The 23,727-nt window shown below is 33.8% G+C and overlaps 3 protein-coding genes across 5 annotated transcripts; 2 read left to right on the plus strand and 1 right to left on the minus strand.

Annotated features, from left to right (window-relative positions):
* The first annotated feature begins 1,703 nt into the window (after positions 1-1,703).
* Positions 1,704-3,534, plus strand: LOC105768923 (uncharacterized). Its single transcript, XM_012589192.2, has 2 exons — positions 1,704-1,870; positions 2,773-3,534. Exon 2 carries the CDS (start codon positions 2,781-2,783, stop codon positions 3,336-3,338), a length of 558 nt encoding a protein of 185 aa, XP_012444646.1. The 5' UTR covers positions 1,704-1,870; positions 2,773-2,780; the 3' UTR covers positions 3,339-3,534.
* A 307-nt stretch (positions 3,535-3,841) lies between these two features.
* LOC105768921 (outer envelope protein 80, chloroplastic) lies at positions 3,842-10,549 on the minus strand. 2 transcript variants are annotated; one of them, XR_001125928.2, is made up of 17 exons: positions 9,648-10,549; positions 8,641-8,734; positions 8,430-8,512; positions 8,226-8,323; positions 8,016-8,085; positions 7,769-7,862; positions 6,645-6,726; positions 6,485-6,520; positions 6,071-6,224; positions 5,855-5,995; positions 5,606-5,676; positions 5,380-5,458; positions 5,193-5,308; positions 4,861-5,008; positions 4,490-4,544; positions 4,342-4,411; positions 4,079-4,229 (listed from the first exon to the last, which is right to left on the minus strand). XR_001125928.2 is itself a non-coding variant. In XM_012589190.2 (16 exons), the coding sequence occupies exons 1-16, from the start codon at positions 10,221-10,223 to the stop codon at positions 4,075-4,077; spliced, it is 2,067 nt and encodes a 688-aa protein (XP_012444644.1). In that variant the 5' UTR covers positions 10,224-10,549; the 3' UTR covers positions 3,842-4,074. The 2 variants fall into 2 exon arrangements, 1 of the variants encoding a protein (XP_012444644.1); XM_012589190.2 differs by lacking the exon at positions 4,490-4,544 and having other exon boundaries at positions 3,842-4,229.
* Positions 10,550-16,285: 5,736 nt separating this feature from the next.
* Positions 16,286-23,387, plus strand: LOC105769462 (copper-transporting ATPase HMA4). 2 transcript variants are annotated; one of them, XM_012590113.2, is made up of 9 exons: positions 16,286-16,719; positions 17,284-17,570; positions 17,926-18,665; positions 18,820-19,291; positions 19,383-19,550; positions 20,395-20,649; positions 21,344-21,466; positions 21,947-22,444; positions 22,738-23,387. In XM_012590113.2, exons 2-9 carry the CDS (start codon positions 17,289-17,291, stop codon positions 23,161-23,163), a joined length of 2,964 nt encoding a protein of 987 aa, XP_012445567.2. In that variant the 5' UTR covers positions 16,286-16,719; positions 17,284-17,288; the 3' UTR covers positions 23,164-23,387. The 2 variants fall into 2 exon arrangements, with proteins under 2 accessions (XP_012445567.2, XP_012445565.2); XM_012590111.2 differs by having other exon boundaries at positions 16,286-16,592.
* Positions 23,388-23,727: the final 340 nt, after the last annotated feature.

The following is a 23,727-nucleotide window of genomic DNA, read 5'->3' on the forward strand; positions in this document are numbered from 1 at the left end:
TATGTCAATATTTAAATAAATTATAATTTTTGAAAAAATATTGGTATAGCATCCATATGTATATAATGTGAAGAAAGTTAATGGATTGTTTGGTAATATTATACATAAAAAGAGATTTTAAACTTCAAAAAGAAAAGTAGCTTAGTCGGGTTGGAGCAAGAAATTGAATTATTTTGATAGTGTGAAAAGATGCGGTGCATGGGATTCATTGGAGAGAGAGATGTTGGTTAATGTGGGATACACCAATGTACATTTGTTTTGTTTGAGCTCAAAAGTGGGACCTGCCACACCCTTTTCAATCATTTTCGACCGTCTGATTGGTATCATCAAATTCAAACCCCACAATTTAGGATTAATGATCGACCAAACATTTCCTTTTTAGTTTGGTTTGCATTTTGCAGAAATTAACTTTATATTTATGACCACATGCTCACCTCACAATTTATGAGAAAAGTGAACAATATTTTTTTAATACACAAGAAATATTATTATAAGGATAGTGTAGAATACTAAACCTAATTATGTCTTTTAATATATATACATAATTCAACATCTAAGCTTGAAGGCTCCGTCGAGCAAAAATATGGTTTCAGCTCCTACTCTAATATTTATAGTTTAAGTTTAGTTGGACTTAATTTATTTTAAATTTATTACATGGTGCAATTTGTATAATATAAAAATTAAATATTTTTGTCAATAATTTCTTTGTATTGTAGGCATTAGAACTTAGGTTTGATCTCATGCAACTTCATTTCTTTCTCCCAATTATCAAAACAAATAAAGAAATATCTATGTATAAAATTATTAAATATTAAATAGAAACAATATAATTTTATTTTTTAAAATATGGGTGGGTATAGATGGACTAGAGTATACATAGGTGGATTTGGATAAAATTTGAAACTCATATTTCAAGTTAGGTGAGACTTGGCAACCATATATACCATTATTACTATACATGTAGACGTGTTTTAGGGTTGAGCTACCCACTCGAATTCTGTGAGGTTTTGAATTGAAATGCAAGACTTTAGTTAGATGTGATTGGAAAAAAAAAGAATGCCTCTGAGACAGATTCAAATCCTATCATTTTCTTCTCCAAAATTGTAATGATAAAAAATAATCTATATTTAATATTTAATAAAAATATATTATGGTAGTGAAGGAAATATTTATATATAAAATTACTACATATTTGATAAAAAAATTAAAAACATATATATATATATATATATATATATATATATGAGGAAGTCTAGAGGGACATGGGTGAGGCATTTACAATAATAAGTGCGCCTAAGTAAAGTTTGAAGAGTATAAACCAAAAAACAAGGCCTTAAATAAGGGCTTTGGAAACAAAAAAGCCCATCTTAAAAACAAATCAGGCCCTGGACAGAGCTTTTAAAGCCCGAATTCAAATAAGTAAATATTATTTTATTTTATACTAAATGAGAGGATTATAAGCAATATTATTATATATTTAACAATTAGCACAAGGTAATTAAATATTTAAATCAAATATCCTGTGATATCTCATTATAGCAATTTCCCTAAAAAGCTAAGATGCCAAGTTATCTCAGCAGCACCAATGTAATTTGGAATTTTTTTTATTCTTTCATTTCAGGTTGTGCCTAATAAAATATTCATATTTACATCTATGGTAAACGTATTGAAGAATCTAGAAGAGAAGAAAATTTTGGGCTGCAAGAAAATTCAACTCAAAGGCCGGTCATACATACTCCAATCAAAACGACACCGTCAAGGTTCTTAGTACAGGCACTGCCATCCATCACCGTCAATATCCAACTTTTTCCTCTTTTACATTTCTCAGATCTTTTTTAGGGTTTCACTCTCCCCGCTGCTTTTCTTTATGGTGCGTTTTATTCCCTCTGTTTTTCTTATTCATTACTGTTTATCATCTTATTATTATTATTGTTATTGTTAATTGATCTTCATGCATTCTTCATGAATGTTTAATAATGATCACACTTGTAATCAACTCTAACTAGTGGCTGGAGGCTCTTTTAGTTATACTAAAGATTATTTATCTGTCTTTTTCTTTGCCCTTTTTTTAAGATGGATTTGAGCTCGTGCTCTGGCATTTTTCTTCTTTTGTAATCCAATTGATACATGGGTTGTTCAGTTTTGGATGATCTATGTATGTAATTAATTTCTAGGTCTTTGTGGATTTTGGATGCTTATCTTTTAGATCGGTGTCCCCCCCCCCTTTTTCTCTTTGGTTTAAATTGTTTTATATTTTATGAGTTCAGGTTTTGCTGCTAAATTATGTCTGGAACACAATTTTAGCCTCTTTTGTTTAGATCATGATGAAAGTTCAAGAAAAAGATGCTGAATTGTTTTTAGAATTTCTTGTTTCTTTTAATTATTAGGGTTTAGCACCTGGAGCTTGATTCTGTCATTTATATTTCTGCATAATTATATGAACTTTATGGTTTTTAATTTGATAATGCTGGCATGAATGTTTGTCTGAAATGAATTTTATGCATGATGTGCATGATATTGTAGGCATCATAAGTAATATCTATTATTTCTCAAATTTACACTTGACTGGAGATTGAATTTGAAGTTGACCAAGTTAAACTTTTAAGATGATTTTTTAAAAAAAAAATTGCTGTGAAGAATATAAAATCTTGAATCAACCTGATTTCTGAATGTTAGTTCGTATTTTCTTTCATTTGAGATGAACTCTACCTGAATAATCATGGATGCACACTGTTATGTGGCCTGAGTTGTTGTTCTTTATCCATAAAACAGCATTCGTGATGGTGAAAGCATATGCGCAAGAGCACATTTACAAACATCCGTGGGAGCGAGTAACTTCTGCATCTTGGCGTAAGTTCGCTGACCCTGAAAACAAGCGTACCTTGTCTCATATTCTAGAAGTTGACACATTGAATCGCAAACTCGATCCTCTCTCCGGTAAGCTTTACACTACTCGGGCTCTTACCATCCATGCTCCAGGGCCATGGTTTGTTCGCAAAATCGTTGGCCAGGACATCTGCCACTGTGTTGAATCAACAGTGGTTGATGCCCAATCAAAGTCAATGCAACTTGCAACCCGTAATGTCAGTCTTCAGAAGTTTATAGAGGTAGAGGAGAAGATAAGGTATGATCCTCACCCAGATAATCCAACAGGATGGACCATTTGTCGACAGGAGACTAGCATTCGTATTAAGCCATTATCAGCTCTGGCATCCATGGCTGAGAAAGTGGAGCAACGATGTGCTGAGAGGTTTATGCAAAATAGTGTGAAGGGAAGAGAGGTTATGGAGAGGATCTGCAAGTATCTTGAAGCTGAATCTAGTGGGATGGCTCTATAACTCTGACTTTGTGCACTTGAAGCTTTAATTGCTTCTCTTACAGATTAGGAAATAAGTAACACAAGAATGCCAAGTTTAACTTTAATTTTGAATGCCCTTTTTGGACTTGGTGCAAATTTTGATGTAGTCCGTATCTAGTCTCCTACTATAGAAGTTTATGATATTATAAATGCGGCGGAGCATTTTGCGGATAGAATTCAATTACTTTCGGAGTCAGAGATGCTCTTTGGATCCCCATAGTTTTGCACATTAAACAAAACGCAATAATCTACTCCATTGGTTAGCACGTCCAAAGCATATGTTAACTGTATTGATTTAAGAGCAATGTCGATGGTAACCAACAGGTTACTAGTGAAACTAGGGGTCAATCTCCCCTAAATATTTGCTAGCTTTACCTGCACAACATAAACTCTATATTTGGCGGTCCAGAAGGTGAAACTTTAGGGTCAATGTAACGAGAGTGGGCATAGAATGGACGCATGAAATGCAGCAAAGCCGAAAAATGACCAGATATCGAATCCTGAGCTCCATATACTTGTAGATCATGCATAAATGCAATCTATCATGATATTCATGACCCATGTTCTTTCTCCATAATATATATCTATAAATATATTGACAATTATCATCAAAATTGTGAACTTGTGAAAGGCAAGTAACATAAAAAAATAAACACTTCGAAGCAGAAAGGTTCACGACTTTCAATTGAGAAAACCCTTTGTGTGTCAAACCTCTCTTAGTTCCGATGGCCAACCCCAAAGTGAAACCTCTTTGCCTGCCTGTCGTTAAAAGCATATTCGAGTCGCAAAGGCCCTAAAGGTGAGTCCACTCGGATGCCAAAACCATATCCATATCCACTTCCAGGCTTATATCTTGCCCCTGCAGGATCACCTGAAAAACCAAAACAAACAGTTCATAGGAAAGAAAGAATGTTACAAGGGCAGAGATTTCACAAGCAGATTAAATAAGAAATGAAAGCGAAGATTAATCAGAACAGACTTACCAGGCACACTGGGGCCCGACCATAGATCATGTCCATAATCAGCAAAAATAACACCTTCCACAGGCCCCAGCTACACAACAGCAAAAATATAAAATAAGATAATCAACTGAATAGAAGAATTCTCCAAGCATTTTGAATTTTTTCTTACATCTTTCCCACTTCCTTTTTCTTAAACCGTATTATCTTATTCCCACCTATCATCACTGTCAAGTCGGGATTGAAAAGAAAACAAAGAATAATGAAAATGGGTAAAACTGGAAAAAGAAAAAAGGAGAGGCAATAGTGCAATGGAAGCAATGGAGCTTCAAAGGCCAGTGGCCTGTGCAGCACCAGTGCAGCTGGAAGCACTCTAATTGTGCTGCTAGACTCTTGCTGAACAGACGCAGAACCTTGCTCCGAAACATGCTCATCACACTGTAATGGCTCTGCCAAACAGAGCCTAGGTGCAAGGAATCCTTACAGCAAGCACAAGATACTCATGAAGCAACAAAAGAAGAGGCAGGATTTTTATGCACCTACCATTGGGAAAGAAACTTCACTAGATCCAACTACATAAGATCGTCCGGAGCCCACAGCACCTTCTTCATAACCTCTCACACTGTTTGTTCCACCAATAGCAAACGCTTCGTGAGGAGAAAAACTTCCCACCACTTTCCCACCAGACAAACTAGCAATAAAGAACAGAGCAAGTCAGCAAACCATATGGCAACACTCTCCAACTGTTTCCCCTTCAATTTCTTTCTTTGGATAAATATTTAAGCTCAGGGATGATTACCATCCAAATATAAACCATTACAATTATAACATATCGTTCCATGTATACATGAAAAAGTAAATAATAAGCATAATACCTTAAAAGAAGGCGAGTAGGACCAATTTCAACACCTTTTCTTGCCCGAGCATTCACTCTGTTGAAGAACAGCCACTCAGGCATGACAGGAAGCCCTTGTTCCATGTTAAATGCAAACTGCAAAGGTAACAGAAGTTAGGCCCATCCATGTCAGAAGAGATGAAAAGCCACAGGGTGCAGATGCTAACCATGGAGGAACCTTGATCACCAGAACCAGTATAGACACATTCAAATTTAGCCACTAACATATCGTCGTAAGGCTTACCACTACATTAAGATTTCAATTTAAAAAAGGGGGATTTAATAGATGATTAGAAGCAAGCAAATAAAATTAAAAGAATACTGATAACAGCAAACTAATGCTGTAAATGAATCTTATAGAAGCTATAAACACAAGGCCACAGACATACAAACCTTGCTGTAAGTGGGCTGCCATAGAAGTCCTTGATAATTGGATTTCCTTTTTCATCACGAGCACCAGCATGCTGCATGTTTATATATTATAAATAAATCATATAACTGAAACATAACCCATAATCCCCCAAAATATCAAATTCAAGTTCAGAATTAAAGGTGCTTGTAGGGTGCTACTTTTCACAAACTTCTCTTTGAAGGAAAAACAGAACAAACAAAGAACCTATGGAATGAAGTAACATTCCATACCTGAAAAATAAGACCCGCTGTCCCACTCCATTTTGGCCTCAGTGGTCGACTAAACTCTATACCAGCTGTTACACGGCCAATGCTCAGACTGCTATTGTCATGTTGGTTACCATGCACAAGTGTCCCTGGGGTTCTTGAATTCTTTTAAAAAAGAGAGAGAGAGCTCAATGTAGAAATCAACCTTCCAATTATTTAAAAAGTAAAAGCAAAACCCACCTGGATAATTATTGTTCTAGATGTCCTCTTATCATCTCCTTCAATCCATGGGTCTGTATAGTTAATTCGGAATATAGAGTCGATTTGGCCCCTCTCTAAGGAAATATTAAGCTTTTGGTTTCTTCCAAACAAATTTCTATGAGAATATGCAAAGCTGCACATAGGACATGACAAATGAGACAAGATCAACAGCATAAAACATTGCATCAGATAAATATAGAAGACTCAAATTCCTCTCCCTTTAATCTCAAGAACAATAGGACAGGAATCAAGCAATGCTAAAAGCTCAAAGCGACATAAAAAGGTCAGTGAGATGAAACATAACATTTGTATGCACAAATCAAATGGAACCACAAAAGGAGTAAGATGAATGGCACATAAGGAATCAGCCAGGAACTAAATATGCTATGTTACCTTCCAATAAGTCCTGATAAAGGGCCACTTGTAATCCTGCAAAATTACAGATCACTTGCATAAATATTATTTAAGATATACCACAGATAAATAAGTACGGACTTTACTAGCTAAATTAGGTAGAACATGTAGAATTGCAATTTAAACTAGCAAGACTTACCCGCTTGATATTCCACCACCAGCAGAAAAACCACCACTTGGACGTTCAACAACATTCATTACCAAATCAACTTTACCAGCATCTAAAATGTTTACAATCAAACGATAATAGACAAATAAATGCATAGAAAAGCTCTGAAAATTTTAGCATCTTTACTTGCAAACTATTACCGAAAAGAAAAAAGAAAAAAAAGCATGTCATGTGATGCCTTTAAAATCAATTGGCATCAAATCCTGTATAGGAAAATACAAATGTATTCCATTGGTTTCAAGTTTCAACAAAAGCTTTGTGCTACCCTAGCAACTAAAATAAGTCTTTATGGCAACTGAAAAGTAGAAAAAAGAAAATCTTACTGCCAGATCATCGAAAATTTTGACTTAATCTAGTTGACACTTTTGCTCTTTTTTGGGGGACTATTTATCCCTTGTTTTCAGTTCCTTTATATTTTTATTTTTATTTTATTTTATTGCTTTTCATTATCTATCACACACAAAAAAAAAAAGCAAGAACTAAAAGCACCTATAGTATAAAGCCTTTGTCTTCCAAAGCCAATATTCAACAGAACATGTGTTCTTAGAAGCATTGGAAATTTCTTAGGACCATACATTCAAAATAGATACAAGAAACCTTTGTAAAAAGAAAGCGAGTATGGGAGTATTTCAGACAAATACAAATGGTAGCCATATTCTAAAAGCTTAATGGAAATTCCATGTCAATCTGTTCTCGTATCTATTTTGAAGTCACTAAGAAAGATTTCCATCAATTACAATGGGAATAAACAAATCAAATAACATTTAATTTGCTAATACTACTGTTTACTATAACATGATTACGGTTACGCCAATCCATAATAACAATCCAGAATAAACCAGTGCACGTTGCTGTTGTAACATAATATTTACTACCATAACAATACTAATCTAGAATAAAATTCAGTGACATTCTTGCTATTGCATTATTATTACCCTGAATATTCTGCATTAATCAAGTAAATGTATAAAACATTAACCAAAAACTGACTAGGAGAATGCACATTAAATACATGTTCAGGAACTAGATTAAACATTTTCAGGAACACAACATACAATTTTGTGCAAGCTTCTTTAAAAGACATACTCACTCACCTCCAGCCGGTTGAGGTATGATACTGACATCTGCCATAAGACCCATAGTTGACACTGTATCCACATCTCTTTTTCCTTGAAGCATACTATACACCTATAAGAGGATCATTCGAAGGAAGCAACACAAGATAGTCAGGACAGTGGTGCTCACCACAAGCACTCTTCTTTGATAAGAATAGACTAGCTTCATGATTAATCATCAATTAAAAACCTATGCACGTAACAAAAGCTGGACCTAGGATCACACCTGTCCCTTCTTGGTAGTGAGTTGCCTAAGTATTGTTTCAGGCTTTGTCTTCCCTTTAGTTGGTTCACCACTGAAACAATTACAAGCTTTTGCAGTCATATATCCCAATACTAATAAATCCAAAAGTCCGATATACATGTTTTGGAGTCTGCCTATTTAAGTAAACACACACCCAAGTGTGCATAAAGCAAACTGAAGGAAGCTTCTTACGTCTTTCGATCAAGGAAGCGTATGGATATATTGTTGACCTCAGCTTCTGCAACTTGTAACCTTATAATACCTCCAGAAAAAATATCAACTCCAGAAACCTATAAGTTCAAAGGACAGTTTAAACAACATGGTTTGTCTTCAAAGACTAACAAATAGAACATTTGCAAGTACAAATTAAAGAACCCAGCAAGGCAAGGTACTAACCAAGCCAAAAAGACCACGTTCCATATACCATCCATTGATGGAATTAATTACTTCATCCAAACGCTTGAGATTTACCACTTTTCCTGCACAGCTTGACACCAAAAGTGAAAATAATGAAGGCCTCCTATGACCATAATTAACAAGCAGCTCATCAAGCTAATCATCTAAGAGCAAGTCCGTCCATACTTAAGAATGCAAAAAGAAAACTTACCATGTCCTTCACGAAAAGCATCCTCAAGAAACTTTGATGGAAGAACATTGGCTCCTTCACAGACCAATCCGTGGAACTCCTGATTTGGTTCTACCTTATGCCACAAGAAGCCAATGTCAACCAAATCAGTATTGTGTTTCTCCATGTGCCTAAGTTATGGGCATATAATGCCCAAGACAGGAGCAAAATGTTGAACTAAAAGTGAAAAAAAAAACTATGAAACATGAAAGGGCAGCCAAAACTAGCATTTATACTTTTGCTCGCAGCATATGATTATGAGACTATCTCATTCTATTAAGTTTTCCCAGAGACACTCCATAAAGTAAGCATGTGCTCTACTTTACTGAAAACAGATGACAACAAAGACAGAACAAAGGGGGCACAGAACAGACAATTTACTTCCAATTCCCCTAAATTCTAACATAGAAGAATAGACTGGTGCAAAAGAGATCACTGACCTAAGCCCCCAACTCCATCCTAACCATATAAAGACATGTGTATGTGCATGTCTGGTGAACTAGCGGCCACTGTCCTCCAGTAGCAGCAGTCTCCAAGACTGCACTATGCTGCTACGACCCTGAGAATTTGAATCAGGCTCGTAACAGCCAGAAGAAACATAGTAACAGTCTGTCACAGTCATAGTGGCCTGGGAACCTAACAGATGTTTTCCATTTCCAATCACAAGCCTTTTCTCCCCCTGTTTTTTCTTTATGCTTCTGTTTTCGCCAAAATCATCCTTTACATTTCGACACCCTCCCTTTCATTGGTTTACCCACTTTGCCTCACCAACAACGGTCTTGTTCCAAGGCCTTAAGACAAATTTCTGCTTCCAAGGCCAGTTTCTAGATTCAAATGGAATGTTATCCATTGCAATGACCTAAAACCTAGCAGCTCAACTCCATATCAATTCTCTATTTAGAATCCTATGATTGTTCAAAACAAGTAGGAAAAAAAAAAGAAACGACACCAAAATGTAAATAAAATGAATTTGGCTTGAGACAAAATACTTGAAACACCAATCTGATACCATCCCGCGTGTCAACGGCCACAGGCATACAGGAAGAGAAGTAACCGCTATCGATGATCCGGTGGACATCTTCCTGAACCTCCCGCACCGTCAAAGCAGAGTTGGCTCGGCAAGCTTTCAACGCGGTAAGGGCTTCCATTTCGAGGTCTTTCCGCTCCAACTCCTCTCCATCTTTGTTCCTGACAAGAACCTCGCTTATCAAAACCCTCTCCTCGTCGTAACGACCAGCAGTAGTGGACTGTCCCTTCTGAGGCACCTCCGAACCAGACTGAGTGGAGTCGGGAGGATTGGGTTGAGACAGGGACAAGGAAGCGGAACATAGCAGAGGCGCATTAACAAGGTCGTAGGTCTGGGCTGTTAGAGAGAGAGACGCACAGCATAGTAGGGGAGAGTGAGTGGATGTGGTAGGAGGGAGGGAGCGATTCCTGAGGGAGTGAAGGAGTTGGAAAAGGGAGTGACGAGCTCTGGAGAGGGGAGAGGCTAGGGTTTGGGAGGGAGAAGGGACAGGGATTTTGAAAGAAGAGGAGGTGAAACAAACGCCATCGTTGCGATGCATTGCGGATGGGGATATGAAGAAATGAGTTCCTCAATACTCAAATGCTATCTATGAGAATGAATACTGCACACCGTGCAACAATTTTGGGGGTTGAGAAATTTGAGGTGTTATTGTTTTAGTTATAGAAGGGAGGAAAGGAACGACATTAACATTAGTTGCCTAGTACTGGTATAACACAAACTCTCATTGTGGTTGGGCTAGGGTTTTTATGAAGCAATCAATCTAAACAGGTTTCGAGTAAAATTAGGATGAGCAGCTCATTGGCCCTTCCATTTCTGAGCCTCTCAGCTCCCAAATTTTTTACTCTCTTTCCTTTTGTCGAGATTGGGTTTGCAATTCCATTGTGTTTAAATCATATTTAAATAGAATAAACTACACCAATTCCATTAAACTATCATGAAATTTTCATTTTGGTTATTTAATTTTAAATTTCAGAAATTTTTTGTTTAAGTTACTAAACTATTCAAAAAAAATTATTTAAGTTTCAAATGAAGATTCGACAATTAATGCAGTAGATTAAAACATATCGATGAGTAAAAAAATATAATTTAGATCCAAGTTGATAAGATGGTCGCTGTCGGATATCAAAGAAGAAAGTTATTTGAGTTTGGTTAACTGATTCATGTTGTTAAAAGGTGTTTCATGAAAAAGAAAATTTGATTGTTAAAAGAGAAAACGAAAGAGAGCTTTTAATTGGGGTAGACAATACAAATAGAAAACATCATGCTGTAGAGACTTTAATAGTTAAGTGACTTAAATGAAAACTTTCAAATAATTTAATGATCATTTTATAATTACTTTAAAATTGAAAAACCAAAATATAAATTTATTAATGATTTAATAATTTAAGACCCACTAATTTAAGATAATAAACTACAAATTTTCAAATAATTCAGTAATTTAAATAAAAAATTTTAAATATCTGTTTTTAAGATTTTCAGTTAGCAGTGATTGACCATCCACTAGCTAACGTGGAGTACACTCTACTGGGTGTAAGGCCAAGCCCAACGGTTGACGACCAAAGTCATCCAACTTGAAAATGGCCGATTATCATTGATCAACAAAACGTTGATATAGTAGCGAGCTGACTAGATTTTTTTTCACTTTTAAAGTAGGTGATGAGAAGGTATAATATAAGAAAGGAAAAAGGAAGAGTAGCACAGCTTAGAAAGATAAAGGGGTCAGTAAACTTTGGATTTGCCCTAAAAGATGACATATCCCATTCTGGAGCAATTCAAATAATGTGGCCATGCTCAGGATTATGTATTTTTAACATTATAGATTAAGATTTGAACCCTAATATTTAATATCAGCATAAGATTTTCTTTACTACTCACTCCGTTAGATTGTTGGTGGTTTAAGAAGAAGAAACTTATCAATTTGGGACCATCTAATTTCTCTTTTTCTTTTTGAGGAGCCCCTACTGGACCATGGGAATAATTTTTAAAATTATATATATATATATATATATATATGAAATTTCCCGTCGGTTTAAGAAAATAAATTTGATTTTCATTATAAAAATTCGAAATCGTCTGAATTTATATATATAAATAATATATATTTATATTTGAATTTACAGATATGCTCGTCATGCGTATCAAAAAGTTAGAGTCTTACCAATACACGACACTTCTATTATAAGTTTCTAAATAAAAGGATTTAATTTTAAAAATTTTAATAAAATGTTAGATAATTTAGTAAATCCATATAAATATCGGTAAAGTCTTAGATATTTCGGTAAATCCAAAATGTTAATTGATTTGGTAAAATTTTAGATATTTTGGTAAATCTATATAAAATTGGTAAATCAATACAAATATTGGTAAAGTCTTAGATATTTTGGTAAATCCAAAGAAATATTGACCAATTCAAATCATTAAAAATAAGGGTAAAGTAACAAAAATTTTGGTAATTGTTAAGACTTGTATAGGGTTAGAAAATTTGGAAATATTGGTAAAATCTTGGAAATTTTGGTGAAGTCTCATAAATATTTGTAAATCTATAGAAATTTTGACAAATTGTTAGATATATTGGTAAATCCTTAGAAATAGTAGTAAATTGTCAAATATTTTGGTAAGTCCTTAAAATTTTGGTAAATGGTAAATCATTAGATATATTGGTAAATTGTTAGAAATATTGGAAAATCGTTAGATATATTGGTAAATCATTAGATACTTTGGTAAATCATTATATATTTTGGTAAAGTCGTAGAAATTTTGGTAATTGTTAAGACTTTGTATAAGGTTTAGAAAATTTGGAAATATTTTTAAGTCTTAGAAATTTTGATAAAGTAACATAAATATTGGTAAATCCATAAAATTTTGGTAAATTGTTAGATATTTTGATAAAACATTACAATTTTGGTAAATCATTAGATGTTTTGGTAAACCTTATAAATTTTGGTAATTTGTTCGATATATCAAGAAATCATTAGAATTTTAGTGAACCATTAGATATATAGGTAAATTGTTAGATATTTTGGTAAATCCTTGGAGATATTGGTAATTAAAGTCTCATAAATATTGGTAAATTGATGGAAATATTTAGAAATATTGTTAAATTGTTAGATATTTTGATAAAGTGATAGAAATTTTGGTAATTGATAATACTTGGTATGGTGTTTAGAAAATTTTGAAATATTAGTAAAGTCACATAAATATCGATAAGTAGAAAATTTGGTAAACCGTTAGATATATTAGCAAGTTCTTAAAAATATTGGTAAATGGTTAGAAATATTAGTAAATGGTTAGATATTTTGTTAAAGTTATAGAACTTTTGGTGATTGTTAAAACTTGGTACATGGTTTTGAAATTTTGAAAATATTGGTGAAATCTTATAAATTCTGGTAAAGTTTTATAAATATTGGTAAAATGATAGATGTTTTGGTAAACATATAGATATTTTGATAAATCCTTAGAAATTATATTGGTGAAACGATATTTAAGTAAATCTTTAGAAATTTCGTAAATCGTTAAATATTTTAGGAATTCTTAGAAATTTTGTTAAAGTCATATAAATTTTAGTAATTGTTAAAACTTGATATATGGTTTAAAAATTTGGAAATATTGGTAAAATGTTAATAAATTTGGTAAAGTCTCATGAATATTGAAAAATGATAAAAATTTAATAAATTGTTAGATATTTTGGTAAATCCTTAGAAATGTTGATAAACTATTAGATATATTGGTAAAACGATAGAAATTTTGGTAAATCGTTAGATATATTGATAAATAATTAGATATATTGGTAAATCCTTAAATATTTTGATAAAACCACTGAACTTTTGATAATTGTTAAGATTTTATTTAGGGTTTAGAAACTTTTGAAATATTTGTAAAATCATAAAAAATTGGTAAACTCATAAATGTTGGTAAAATAATAGAAATTTTAATAGCTCGTTAAATAATTTGAAAGATCCTTAGAATTTTAGTAAATTGTTAAATATATTGGCAAAACAATGAAAATATTAGCAATTGTTAAGACTTGATATGAGGTTTAGAAAACTTTGATATATTGATAATATCTTATAAAAATGGGTACATTGATATTTTTGTTAAATCATTATATAATTTATTAATTTATAGTATAAAATTTGAAATGCATTCATTCATCTTAACAGTTTCTTAGTTATTTGGACCGCATTATGAATGTTGTATAAAGAAAATACAAATCCTCATTTCTTTGAATTTGACCACACTTTACTAACTTTACATGAAAATATTTATTAAATTATATCATGTAATCCATATATAAAAAGAAAAAAATTGAAATAATTAAGATAAAAAATAGTAATAGTTAACATCCGTAATTAGACAATCGATTTACTAACAAAAGTGCACCATTCATATATACCTATCATCATCCCTTACAGTTGTAAACAACAATTTAAATGCTGCTAAACCCAATATTTTCATTATCGTCTTGTGCATCAGGTGGTGAATACTCTCTGTTTGGTCTATCTTAATAAATTTTAAAAACCAAAATCAATGGTTTTTTGTCATCAAGTCATCAACAATGCCCATTCCCTTGTAATAAAATTAATATTATAGAGAAATATTGAAAGGAATTAAGAGAGTGTCAAACAAATGACATAAATCAAACTTTCTATATGTTTAAAACATCATAGCTGAAAGTTAAATGAACATGTTTAAATTTAAGAAGCAATTTACTTATGTTCCGCACCTTTCAATTTATTTACTTGAAATGAAAAGCTTTTTGTCAATTAGCCGTCTACGTATCAATTCAAGAAAAAAAAGTTGATTAATGTTAACTAAAATGCATATTCTTATACAATTTATTGTGTTTGTTAGCATGAGAATGTAAAACAAGCAGCTTATACTCGAAGGATAATGAAAATTAGAACAAAATAAAACAAAATAAAATAAAATTAGATGATGAAACAAATACTAATCCCCAAATTGATTAAAAAATACATTCATTTGAAACTAATTTCTCAACAACCAATTGGTATAAAAGAATGCGCCAAATGAACAAATAAAAAACATTAAAACACCAATAAATATATATGTAAAAATATTTATTAAAAAACCATAAAAAAATATGTGTAAAAATCTTAGTAATTCTAATTACAAGATTAAGAGGAAAAAACGGATAGTTTTAATATTGTTGAAAAATGGAGGTGGCGGTGGGGCTCCGTAATGATGAATGGTGAGATGAGAGTGGATGGGTTGACAATGATGAACGTCGGGATAGGAAGCGTCAGTGATGATAAATGGCAATTAGGGAGGGGAAAAATTATTATTTTTCCGTGATGGGAGTAGATGGGTTAGAAATGCTGAATGGCGAGATGGGAGTGGATAGATCAACGACGATGAACGGCAAAATCAGAGAGGTCAATGATGACGAAGGACGACAGGGGAGAGAGGAACGACACAGGAGAAGGGAGGGCTTTTTTATTTATTTCCACAACATGACTTTTTCTTTTGTTGGTAACTGATTTCCGGGTAATACCGGTTTCTTCATTTTCTCTTTTTTTATTTATTCACTTTCTGGATTTCTTTTACATATAATCTAACCGCTCTCACTTTTGGGAGCTTAGGCTAAGTTAATATTAATTTTTCTTTTCGTAGCTTATGCTAGAATTTCTGCAATACGTTTTTTTTTATATGAATGTATAAATTGACTACATAAAATAATAATTACTAATTATTATGAGCTTATAACAAGAAATATTCATGCATTTGGTTTATTATGATGCAGGTTTTGACTTTTGACATTACAATTAAAAAGGGTGAAATTTATTAAGTAAATAGTAAGCTGTTAATACCAGAAACAAAAGTATGTTTTATCAAAGCCAGCCTGACGCATACAAGTTTCGAAGTGTTCGTTGGCTAAAATTATACTAAAATATTCTTTTAATAGTAATAACAAATCAAATTATAAATATTTTACGAGTAACTTTGTCCTATACAAAAATCAAAGCATGTCCAATTCCATCATTTAACTCCTCCATTTTGTTAATTATTTTATGTTAGAAGATTTATAGTAGGTTGATAAATTATGATTGAGAGAGTCGAGAAATCTTAAAATCTTCACTTTGAATATTTCTTTCTTATGTTGAGAGTAATTATTGGAGTATCTTTATTGATAAGTTATGACATATTTTAGATATTATTTAGAGAGATTTTTAATTACAAAATATTTAAATGAATGATTTATGATAAATAAAATGGATGTTAAATTGCATTTACATTTTGCGCTTCTTCTAAGATAAAACAAAAGAGAAGAATATTATAAATTTTGATTGATCATGGGTAACAAAATGGGGAACTGGACCAGAGGAAAGAAAGCATAAATTTTTTTATTCGGGTTCAAATAATTAGTATAGGAAAGAAAATGTTCTAATGTTTAAAAATGGAAAGTTTTAATTTAATATCGGCCTTAATTTATTTTTATTTAATGATTTAAAAAAATTAATGAATTTTACACTGGTGTATAAATATATGTATATATAGCATAAAGATAGCGGTGATCCGTGGGTTAGTTAAGCAAGGTGGTGGGAAATGGCATATAAGACGTTAAGTTCAAATATTCATTTTCCTCCATTATATAAATTTGACTAAAAAAGACGAACAGAAACCCTCCCTCGAAAAGCCAAACTCTGCCACTTTCTCTTCTTTCTCCTGCGACCGTCCATTCCATTCCATTCTCCCTTCCTCTTCTCTTCTCTTTGGGAACAAAATTCCAATTCCGCTTCTCAAACCTTAGCAAATATAATCTACTTCCCATTCTAAAACCCTAATAATTTCCCCCCTCTTTTTTTAACATAAAAAGAACTTTCACTTTTCATTTATCTTTTTTCCCAATCAAAACAAATACTCACCCTTAACCACCCTGTGAAAAGAGGTCTCTCTGAATTTTTTTTTTGTATATACATGTGTGTGCTTGTGTGTGAGTTTATTTTTCTTCTTCTTATGTCAGAACTACGAGTTTTAGTTGTTTGGCCTGTTTAAACTTCTGGATTTTTTTAAAGGTTATCTTCTTTGTTTATTGATTCATATTCCGAGTTGACAGAAATTAATATTTTTGAAGTAAAAGTAATTCGTTTCAGCTTGAATCGTGAAATTCTCTTCTGGAGTTGATTTGTATTCACGAAAGTTTATCTGTGGACTTTACGTTATTTATATATGGTCGATAATTTAGAACTTTAATTTCTAAGTAACTTTTATCGTGTTTGATTTGTACAAAGCCTCGGCGGCTTTTTTTATGTGCTTTGTTTTTGCTCCTATTTTTTTACTTCCCCTCGATTGCGTAATTATCTAATAATACCATTCAATTGTTTATTTTTATTGCTATCTGATATTTACAGTTGTTTTAAAGTAATGATTGAACCCTGATTTTGTTGTCTCTTTTTTAGTTCAATTTTATGCAACATCGAGCAGAAAAGTTTTTGCTCCTCTCTTTCACTAAAATTTGTTTTAAGCTTCACAAATTGACCGTGAAATTATGCATTGGAAACCGTTTTATTACTGAAGAAGTCTAAACTGCGATGTATACACATATTTATATTTATGTTTTGCTTACCATGTTTTCACAGGAGCCATGAATATTAATGTTGGAGACAATAAAATGGAACTGAATGGGAGGGATGATCTTAAGAGGCCTTTGCTGGAGCCCTCAGATAGTGTTTGCGTAACTATACCTGAACCTGTTGATAAGTTGGAAAAGAAGAGAACAGTGACGTTCAAAATAGGGAATATCAAGTGTGCATCTTGTGTGACTTCCATAGAATCTGTGCTTGGAGAGATCAACGGTGTTGAGAGTGTATCAGTGTCACCGATTCATGGCCACGCGGCAATTGAGTATGTTCCAAAGCTCGTCAATGTAAGTTTTAAGAAATTGATTGAATCTTTATACTTATAATGTGGAGAATGATTTATGGTCACTACTCACAATAGACTACTTTGGCAACTTGGTTATTCTAACTACCCATACTGCCACCATGATGGCACCATGGTCAAGCGTATAAAATTTATTCAGTGCAAGTGTAGTGCTAAATCTTTGGTTCTTAAACCATGTTTCTCTTATAGGCTTCAACACTTTGTGGAGATCTTAATCTGTGGGTTTATCTTCATGAATTTAATTTGTCTTTTGGTATTTCTTTGTGGTTTTCCTCATAATTAGTTTATATCTTTCTATTGTTGGTAACTCAAAAGAACTTGTTTGTATTTTATTTTAGCCAAAATTAATTAAAGAGACAATAGAGGATGCTGGTTTCCCTGTTAAGGAGTTTTCAGAGCAACAGATAGCAGTCTGCCGGCTCAGGATTAAGGGAATGGCATGTACAAGTTGTTCCGAATCCCTTGAACGTGCTCTAAAGTTCCTTGATGGAGTTAAAAAGGCAGTTGTTGGTCTAGCTCTTGAAGAAGCTAAGGTTCACTTTGATCCCAATATTACTGATTCTGATCGCATCATTGAAGCAATAGAAGATGCTGGCTTTGGCGCTGATCTCATTAGTTCTGGAAATGAAGCAAACAAAGTACATTTGAAACTTGAAGGAGTGTCATCAGTGGAGGATATGAATACTATTAAGTCCTACCTTGAGTCAGCCATAGGTGTAAATCATGTCGAGATGGACTTGGAGGAAAAAAGGGCCACTGTCAACTATGACCCAGACTTTACTGGTCCAAGATCCATTATTGAAGCTGTACAAGAAGTTGCTCATGGATCATACAAGGCAAGCTTGTATATACCTCCTAGACAAAGAGAAACTGAGCAGCACCATGAAATTAATAACTATAGGAATCAGTTCCTTTTAAGCTGCCTGTTCTCAGTTCCTCTGTTCATATTCTCCATGGTGCTTCCAATGCTTCCTCCTTTTGGTGATTGGTTAGAGTACAAGATCTACAACATGTTTACTGTCGGATTGCTTCTGCGATGGGTTCTTTGCACACCAGTACAGTTCATTGTTGGCCGAAGGTAATGAGTTGGTAGTTATTTTCCATGTAGAATATTAGCTACTTTTATTTTTTTGGGGTCAAAGATTCAGCATTTCCATTCCTCAGGAGAGGCATATACTAATTGTGACCAGTTCTTGCAGCGTAACCATTCTGTCTTTTGATGTCTCTATCAGGTTTTATAAAGGATCATACCACGCATTGAGACTGAAATCTGCTAATATGGATGTTTTAGTAGCCATGGGCACCAATGCTGCATACTTTTACTCTGTTTATGTAGCAATTAAGTCTCTGAGCTCTGACACATTTAAAGGACAAGATTTTTTTGAGACAAGTGCAATGCTGATATCCTTTATTCTCTTAGGAAAATATTTAGAGGTGTTGGCTAAAGGGAAAACATCAGATGCTTTAGCCAAGCTGACAGACCTTGCTCCTGATAGTGCATGTTTGCTGATATTAGATGATGATGGAAATGTTGTCTCAGAGGTGGCAATCAGCACCCAACTAATACAAAGGAACGACATAATCAAGATCATTCCTGGCGAGAAAGTTCCTGTTGATGGCATTGTCATTGATGGTCAAAGCTATGTGAATGAGAGTATGATCACAGGGGAGGCACAACCTATTGCTAAAAAGCCTGGTGACAAGGTACTCTTTTCCTGCCTTTTTTATTTTGTTTGTTAAGGTATGCCTGACTTTATTAAATGTTGAATTCTTTTAATTCAATTGCTATGAGCAGGTTATTGGTGGAACTATGAATGAGAATGGATGTTTACTGGTCAAGGCTACTCATGTTGGGTCAGAGACTGCGCTTTCCCAAATTGTTCAGCTTGTTGAAGCTGCTCAGCTCGCCAGAGCACCTATTCAGAAAATTGCTGACCGGATTTCTCGGTTTTTTGTTCCTGCAGTAACTTCCTTTTTCCTTGCCCAAAATTTTGTTTATACCATTTTTATTGCTTTTTCTTAAAACTCATGGGTATAATTTCTTTTTCTTGATTTTTCTTTAGTTGAAAGGCTTCTTTGCTTCTTGTTAACTTTTTGAAATATTTAAAAACTTTCAAACTATTATCATTAATTTGGAATGTATCAAATAGCTCTAATCATCCATACCTCAGGTTGTCAGCTGGAGGTTGGATTCCCTGAACTCTATAACATGATTCTTTCTGTTTTTGGTTTAGATCTTTTTCACTATAATTGTAGACAATGGACTTGTTTGTTGGCTGGTTTATTCATTTGAACCTTTAATTGATCTTCTAGGTTAAGCCAAAGTTCTAAACCATATATTGTGCAGAAGTAAAAAAACAAAATCAAAGAGAGAGAGACTGATTTATGGATGATCTTATTTATGATAACTTATTTTGTGTATGACGCACAGCTGCACTCATACTGCTTGCAAAGAGGCCAACATGGCAAAATGAATATGGCTGGAAACATCACTGATAAACAAAGAACATCTTTTTCTTACTTTCAACACATTTTTGCTTTTTCCGTGGAAAACAGATTATTTTTTATTGAATGACTATTGATAACTAATATTTCCTACTGTTTTTAATAGTTTAGGCTTACAAGTTGTGCTGTGTATGTGGTTTTTGTTTTACTTTGCACTTTCTCTTAATCTATTTGCATTAATGAAGAGTGTAGAACTTGAGCATCATGCTGGGCTTTATGTAACTAATTATTCCTTTTGTTACATAATGCATCTCTATGCAAATTTCTAACAGAATGTATAATTTTTTTTGGTCCAATATCAGATTGTTCTCACTGCATTTATCACTTGGTTGGGATGGCTGATCCCTGGGGTTATTGGTATTTACCCTAAACATTGGATCCCGAAAGGCATGGATAAATTTGAACTTGCACTCCAGTTTGGTATTTCAGTGTTGGTGGTTGCTTGCCCATGTGCTCTAGGACTAGCAACCCCTACAGCTGTCATGGTTGCCACAGGGAAGGGTGCTTCACTTGGTGTGCTGATTAAGGGTGGAAATGCCCTTGAGAAGGCACATAAGGTATAACCATTTTGTGTTTAGAAAAACCTAGAACAGGTTAAGGTTGAATTTGGGTTGATAACTTAGTATGTATGAGTTTACAATCATAATTGAGCATTATTAGCAACTTTCTCTGTCCTGAAAAATTTGTCGATTGATAATTATACTCGGTTCTCGGTTCGGAATTGTGTGAACAAAAAACACAACTCATTGCCATTATCAGATTTGCCGACCTTTTAGTTATAGTTTTAAGTAGTAGTCATTTTTGGAAGTTATCTACTATGGGTTCATTCTAAAATAATTGTTTTTGCCTAGGAAAATATTAACTTTTATCTATCAAACTGCATATCAACTAACATTTTATAAAAATGTGGATTTCTTTAAAAAGGGCATCACCCTTTGATTTTATATTTCATGGTTGTTGCTTGTAGTGGAAGGTCACTTCTTCATTTCAGATAACCAGAATATCAGCTTTGATACACTTTTGTCAGTGTCATTTATAATTTTATAACAATATAACAGATGTCTTGTTCAGAAGTGTTGTTTATTGCCTTACCTTTATGAGTCCTTTAACAACAAAACAATGCATTGGCCAATATATACACACAGTAATACAAGGTGAACCTAGGTCTCGGAAGTTGGATAGATTTAATGTAACGAGTTCCCTTGCAGATGACTGTTGCAACCTGAACTACCTGCTCTCTTTATCCTGTAGGTGAAAGCAATTGTGTTTGATAAGACGGGGACATTGACAGTTGGGAAACCTGAGGTTGTAAATGTTATGCTCTTTTCAAGCGTGTCAATGGAAGACTTCTGCGATGTTGCTATTGCTGCTGAGGTACATGCCTAGCTTTTTGTACTCTCCTGATTCTATTTAGTGAAGTTGCTAGGGAACAAATATAGAAAAGCTTCGTGAGAAATTTGGATAGCTCTAATTTTACAACTATATCTGAATTTTGTTACTTTTGGTTTTTGGGGAGTGGAAATATTAAACCAAAGCTTATTTTGAAAGAAGATGCAATTCTATATATTAGATTTACCCAAAGTTGATATCCTTTTTTCCTTTTTAGAGCTATGGCATCTTGAATGGTGCAAAATGCCATTGAATGACTTAAGCTAGTTAACCCAAACTTTTATCTGTTTATTGCAATCGATTCAAACATCTGTTTTCATCTAATTGATTCCTCGATGACCGTTAACCATTTTCCATCCAATCAGAAATGGCTTCAGTTTATTGCAATAAAATAGTAGGGGTTTGGATGGTTTTCTTAATTTTAATTTTAGGGGCTTTTTTTACATTTAAGCCTTAAAATTTCAGGCAAATAGTCAACATCCAATAGCCAAAGCTTTCCTGGAGCATGCTAGAAAATTGCGTCAGAAGATAGAATCTAACAGGCAATCCAATAATCAACATGTCACAGAGGCAAAGGACTTTGAGGTGCACCCTGGCACTGGGGTGAGCGGAAAAGTTGGTGACAAAATGGTCTTAGTTGGGAACAAGAGGCTTATGCAGACTTATAATGTCACAGTTGGTCCTGAGATTGAGGGCTACATTTCAGAACATGAGCAACAGGCTCGAACATGTGTCTTAGTTTCCATTGATGGAAAAATTGCTGGAGCTTTTGCAGTAACTGATCCAGTGAAGCCGGAAGCTAAGAATGTCATATTGTATCTTCATTCAATGGGGATCTCAAGCATAATGGTAACTGGTGATAACTGGGCTACTGCAACTGCCATAGCCAAAGAGGTTGGAATAGAGAAGGTAATTGCCGAGATGGATCCAATAGGAAAAGCTGATAGGATCAAAGATTTGCAGGTAAGCTTCTTTTCTTTTTCCTTTCACTTTCCTTGTCTTTCTTTATTTTATGGCTTTATTCTCAAAAACGCATTATGAAAGGCTATTCATAGGGTGAAAAAGTTGTGAAATTCTGGTCGTTAGAAAGTGACAATTAGATTTATTATATGCCTATGAATAATAATTTGCTGAGGCATGGTGGTATTCTAGTAAATTTTCAATAAATAAATTGGATGAACGGTAGGGGTGAGAACGAGAGCTTGATATTCAGTACATAACATCTGATCATTATTTACCTTAAATATGGAACGCAGATGAGAGGTTTGACGGTTGCTATGGTGGGAGATGGAATAAATGACTCACCTGCTTTGGTGGCAGCGGATGTAGGCATGGCAATTGGTGCTGGTACTGATGTAGCCATAGAAGCAGCTGACATAGTTCTTATCAAAAGCAACTTGGAAGATGTAGTTACTGCAATAGATCTGTCGAGAAAGACCATTTCCCGCATTTGGCTTAACTATGTGTGGGCCCTTGGTTACAACATTCTGGGCGTGCCAGTTGCTGCTGGAATCTTATATCCCTTCACAGGAGTTAGGTTACCACCTTGGCTAGCTGGTGCATGCATGGCCGCCTCCTCTCTTAGTGTTGTTTGTTCTTCTCTGTTGTTGCAGTCTTATAGGAAGTCTTGGGTGTTTCAAGATACAAAAAGCGGACATAGCCATTGCTCCAAATCCACATGATGGGACATTCTCCGGTATTTCCATATTCAACTGCATATTATCAGTTATTAACATGGAAATGTAGAAGGTCCTTCAATTACATTTCTTGTATAACTAAAATTGTCAAGTCTTGTCAGTTTGGGATTATTGGATGGGTCATTTCCAATGAAGTGATTGGCATACATACATGAAAAATTATGGAAATATAAAGGTCTATATATTGGATGGGCACTGTAGCTTTCTAATGTTTCAATAGTCACAAATGTATGTGGCGTTTCAAGTTCTAAGCATTTCATCCAATTTCGAGAACCATTGTAGATTTGTCTCTTCATCGGTATCACTTGAAAGTGTTTTAGCAAGTTAAGAAGAATGAGCTAAGAAAAAGAAACACAATTAAATTTTTTAGTAGATATGAAATTAAGTAGACATGTCGATGATGGGTCCCATTATAAAGCCATTCCCCCCCCCCCCCCCCCAAATTCATCTTCCAGTGCTTGTTAGTTTTTTCCATTGAAGTTCATAATTAAAATTATATATATTTTAACAAAAAAGAAAAAAATGGTTAAAATATATTGTTTTTTCTTG

Source organism: Gossypium raimondii, chromosome 5 (genome assembly GCF_025698545.1).
Source record: "Gossypium raimondii isolate GPD5lz chromosome 5, ASM2569854v1, whole genome shotgun sequence".
NCBI lineage: Eukaryota > Viridiplantae > Streptophyta > Magnoliopsida > Malvales > Malvaceae > Gossypium > Gossypium raimondii.

What these genes read in the sequence shown, in the direction of transcription:
- LOC105768923 (XM_012589192.2), top strand. Translation starts at nt 2,781, where the DNA reads ATGGTGAAAGCATATGCGCAAGAGCACATTTACAAACATCCGTGGGAG.
- LOC105768921 (XM_012589190.2), bottom strand. Translation starts at nt 10,223, where the DNA reads ATGCATCGCAACGATGGCGTTTGTTTCACCTCCTCTTCTTTCAAAATC. An exon ending in CGCTTCCTTGATCGAAAGAC is followed by an intron (nt 8,086 to 8,225) that starts GTAAGAAGCTTC and finishes TAATTGTTTCAG; the next exon opens with TGGTGAACCAACTAAAGGGA. An exon ending in CAGCGGGTCTTATTTTTCAG is followed by an intron (nt 5,677 to 5,854) that starts GTATGGAATGTT and finishes ATAAACATGCAG; the next exon opens with CATGCTGGTGCTCGTGATGA.
- LOC105769462 (XM_012590113.2), top strand. Translation starts at nt 17,289, where the DNA reads ATGAATATTAATGTTGGAGACAATAAAATGGAACTGAATGGGAGGGAT. An exon ending in ATGTTCCAAAGCTCGTCAAT is followed by an intron (nt 17,571 to 17,925) that starts GTAAGTTTTAAG and finishes ATTTTATTTTAG; the next exon opens with CCAAAATTAATTAAAGAGAC. An exon ending in CTCGGTTTTTTGTTCCTGCA is followed by an intron (nt 19,551 to 20,394) that starts GTAACTTCCTTT and finishes GTCCAATATCAG; the next exon opens with ATTGTTCTCACTGCATTTAT.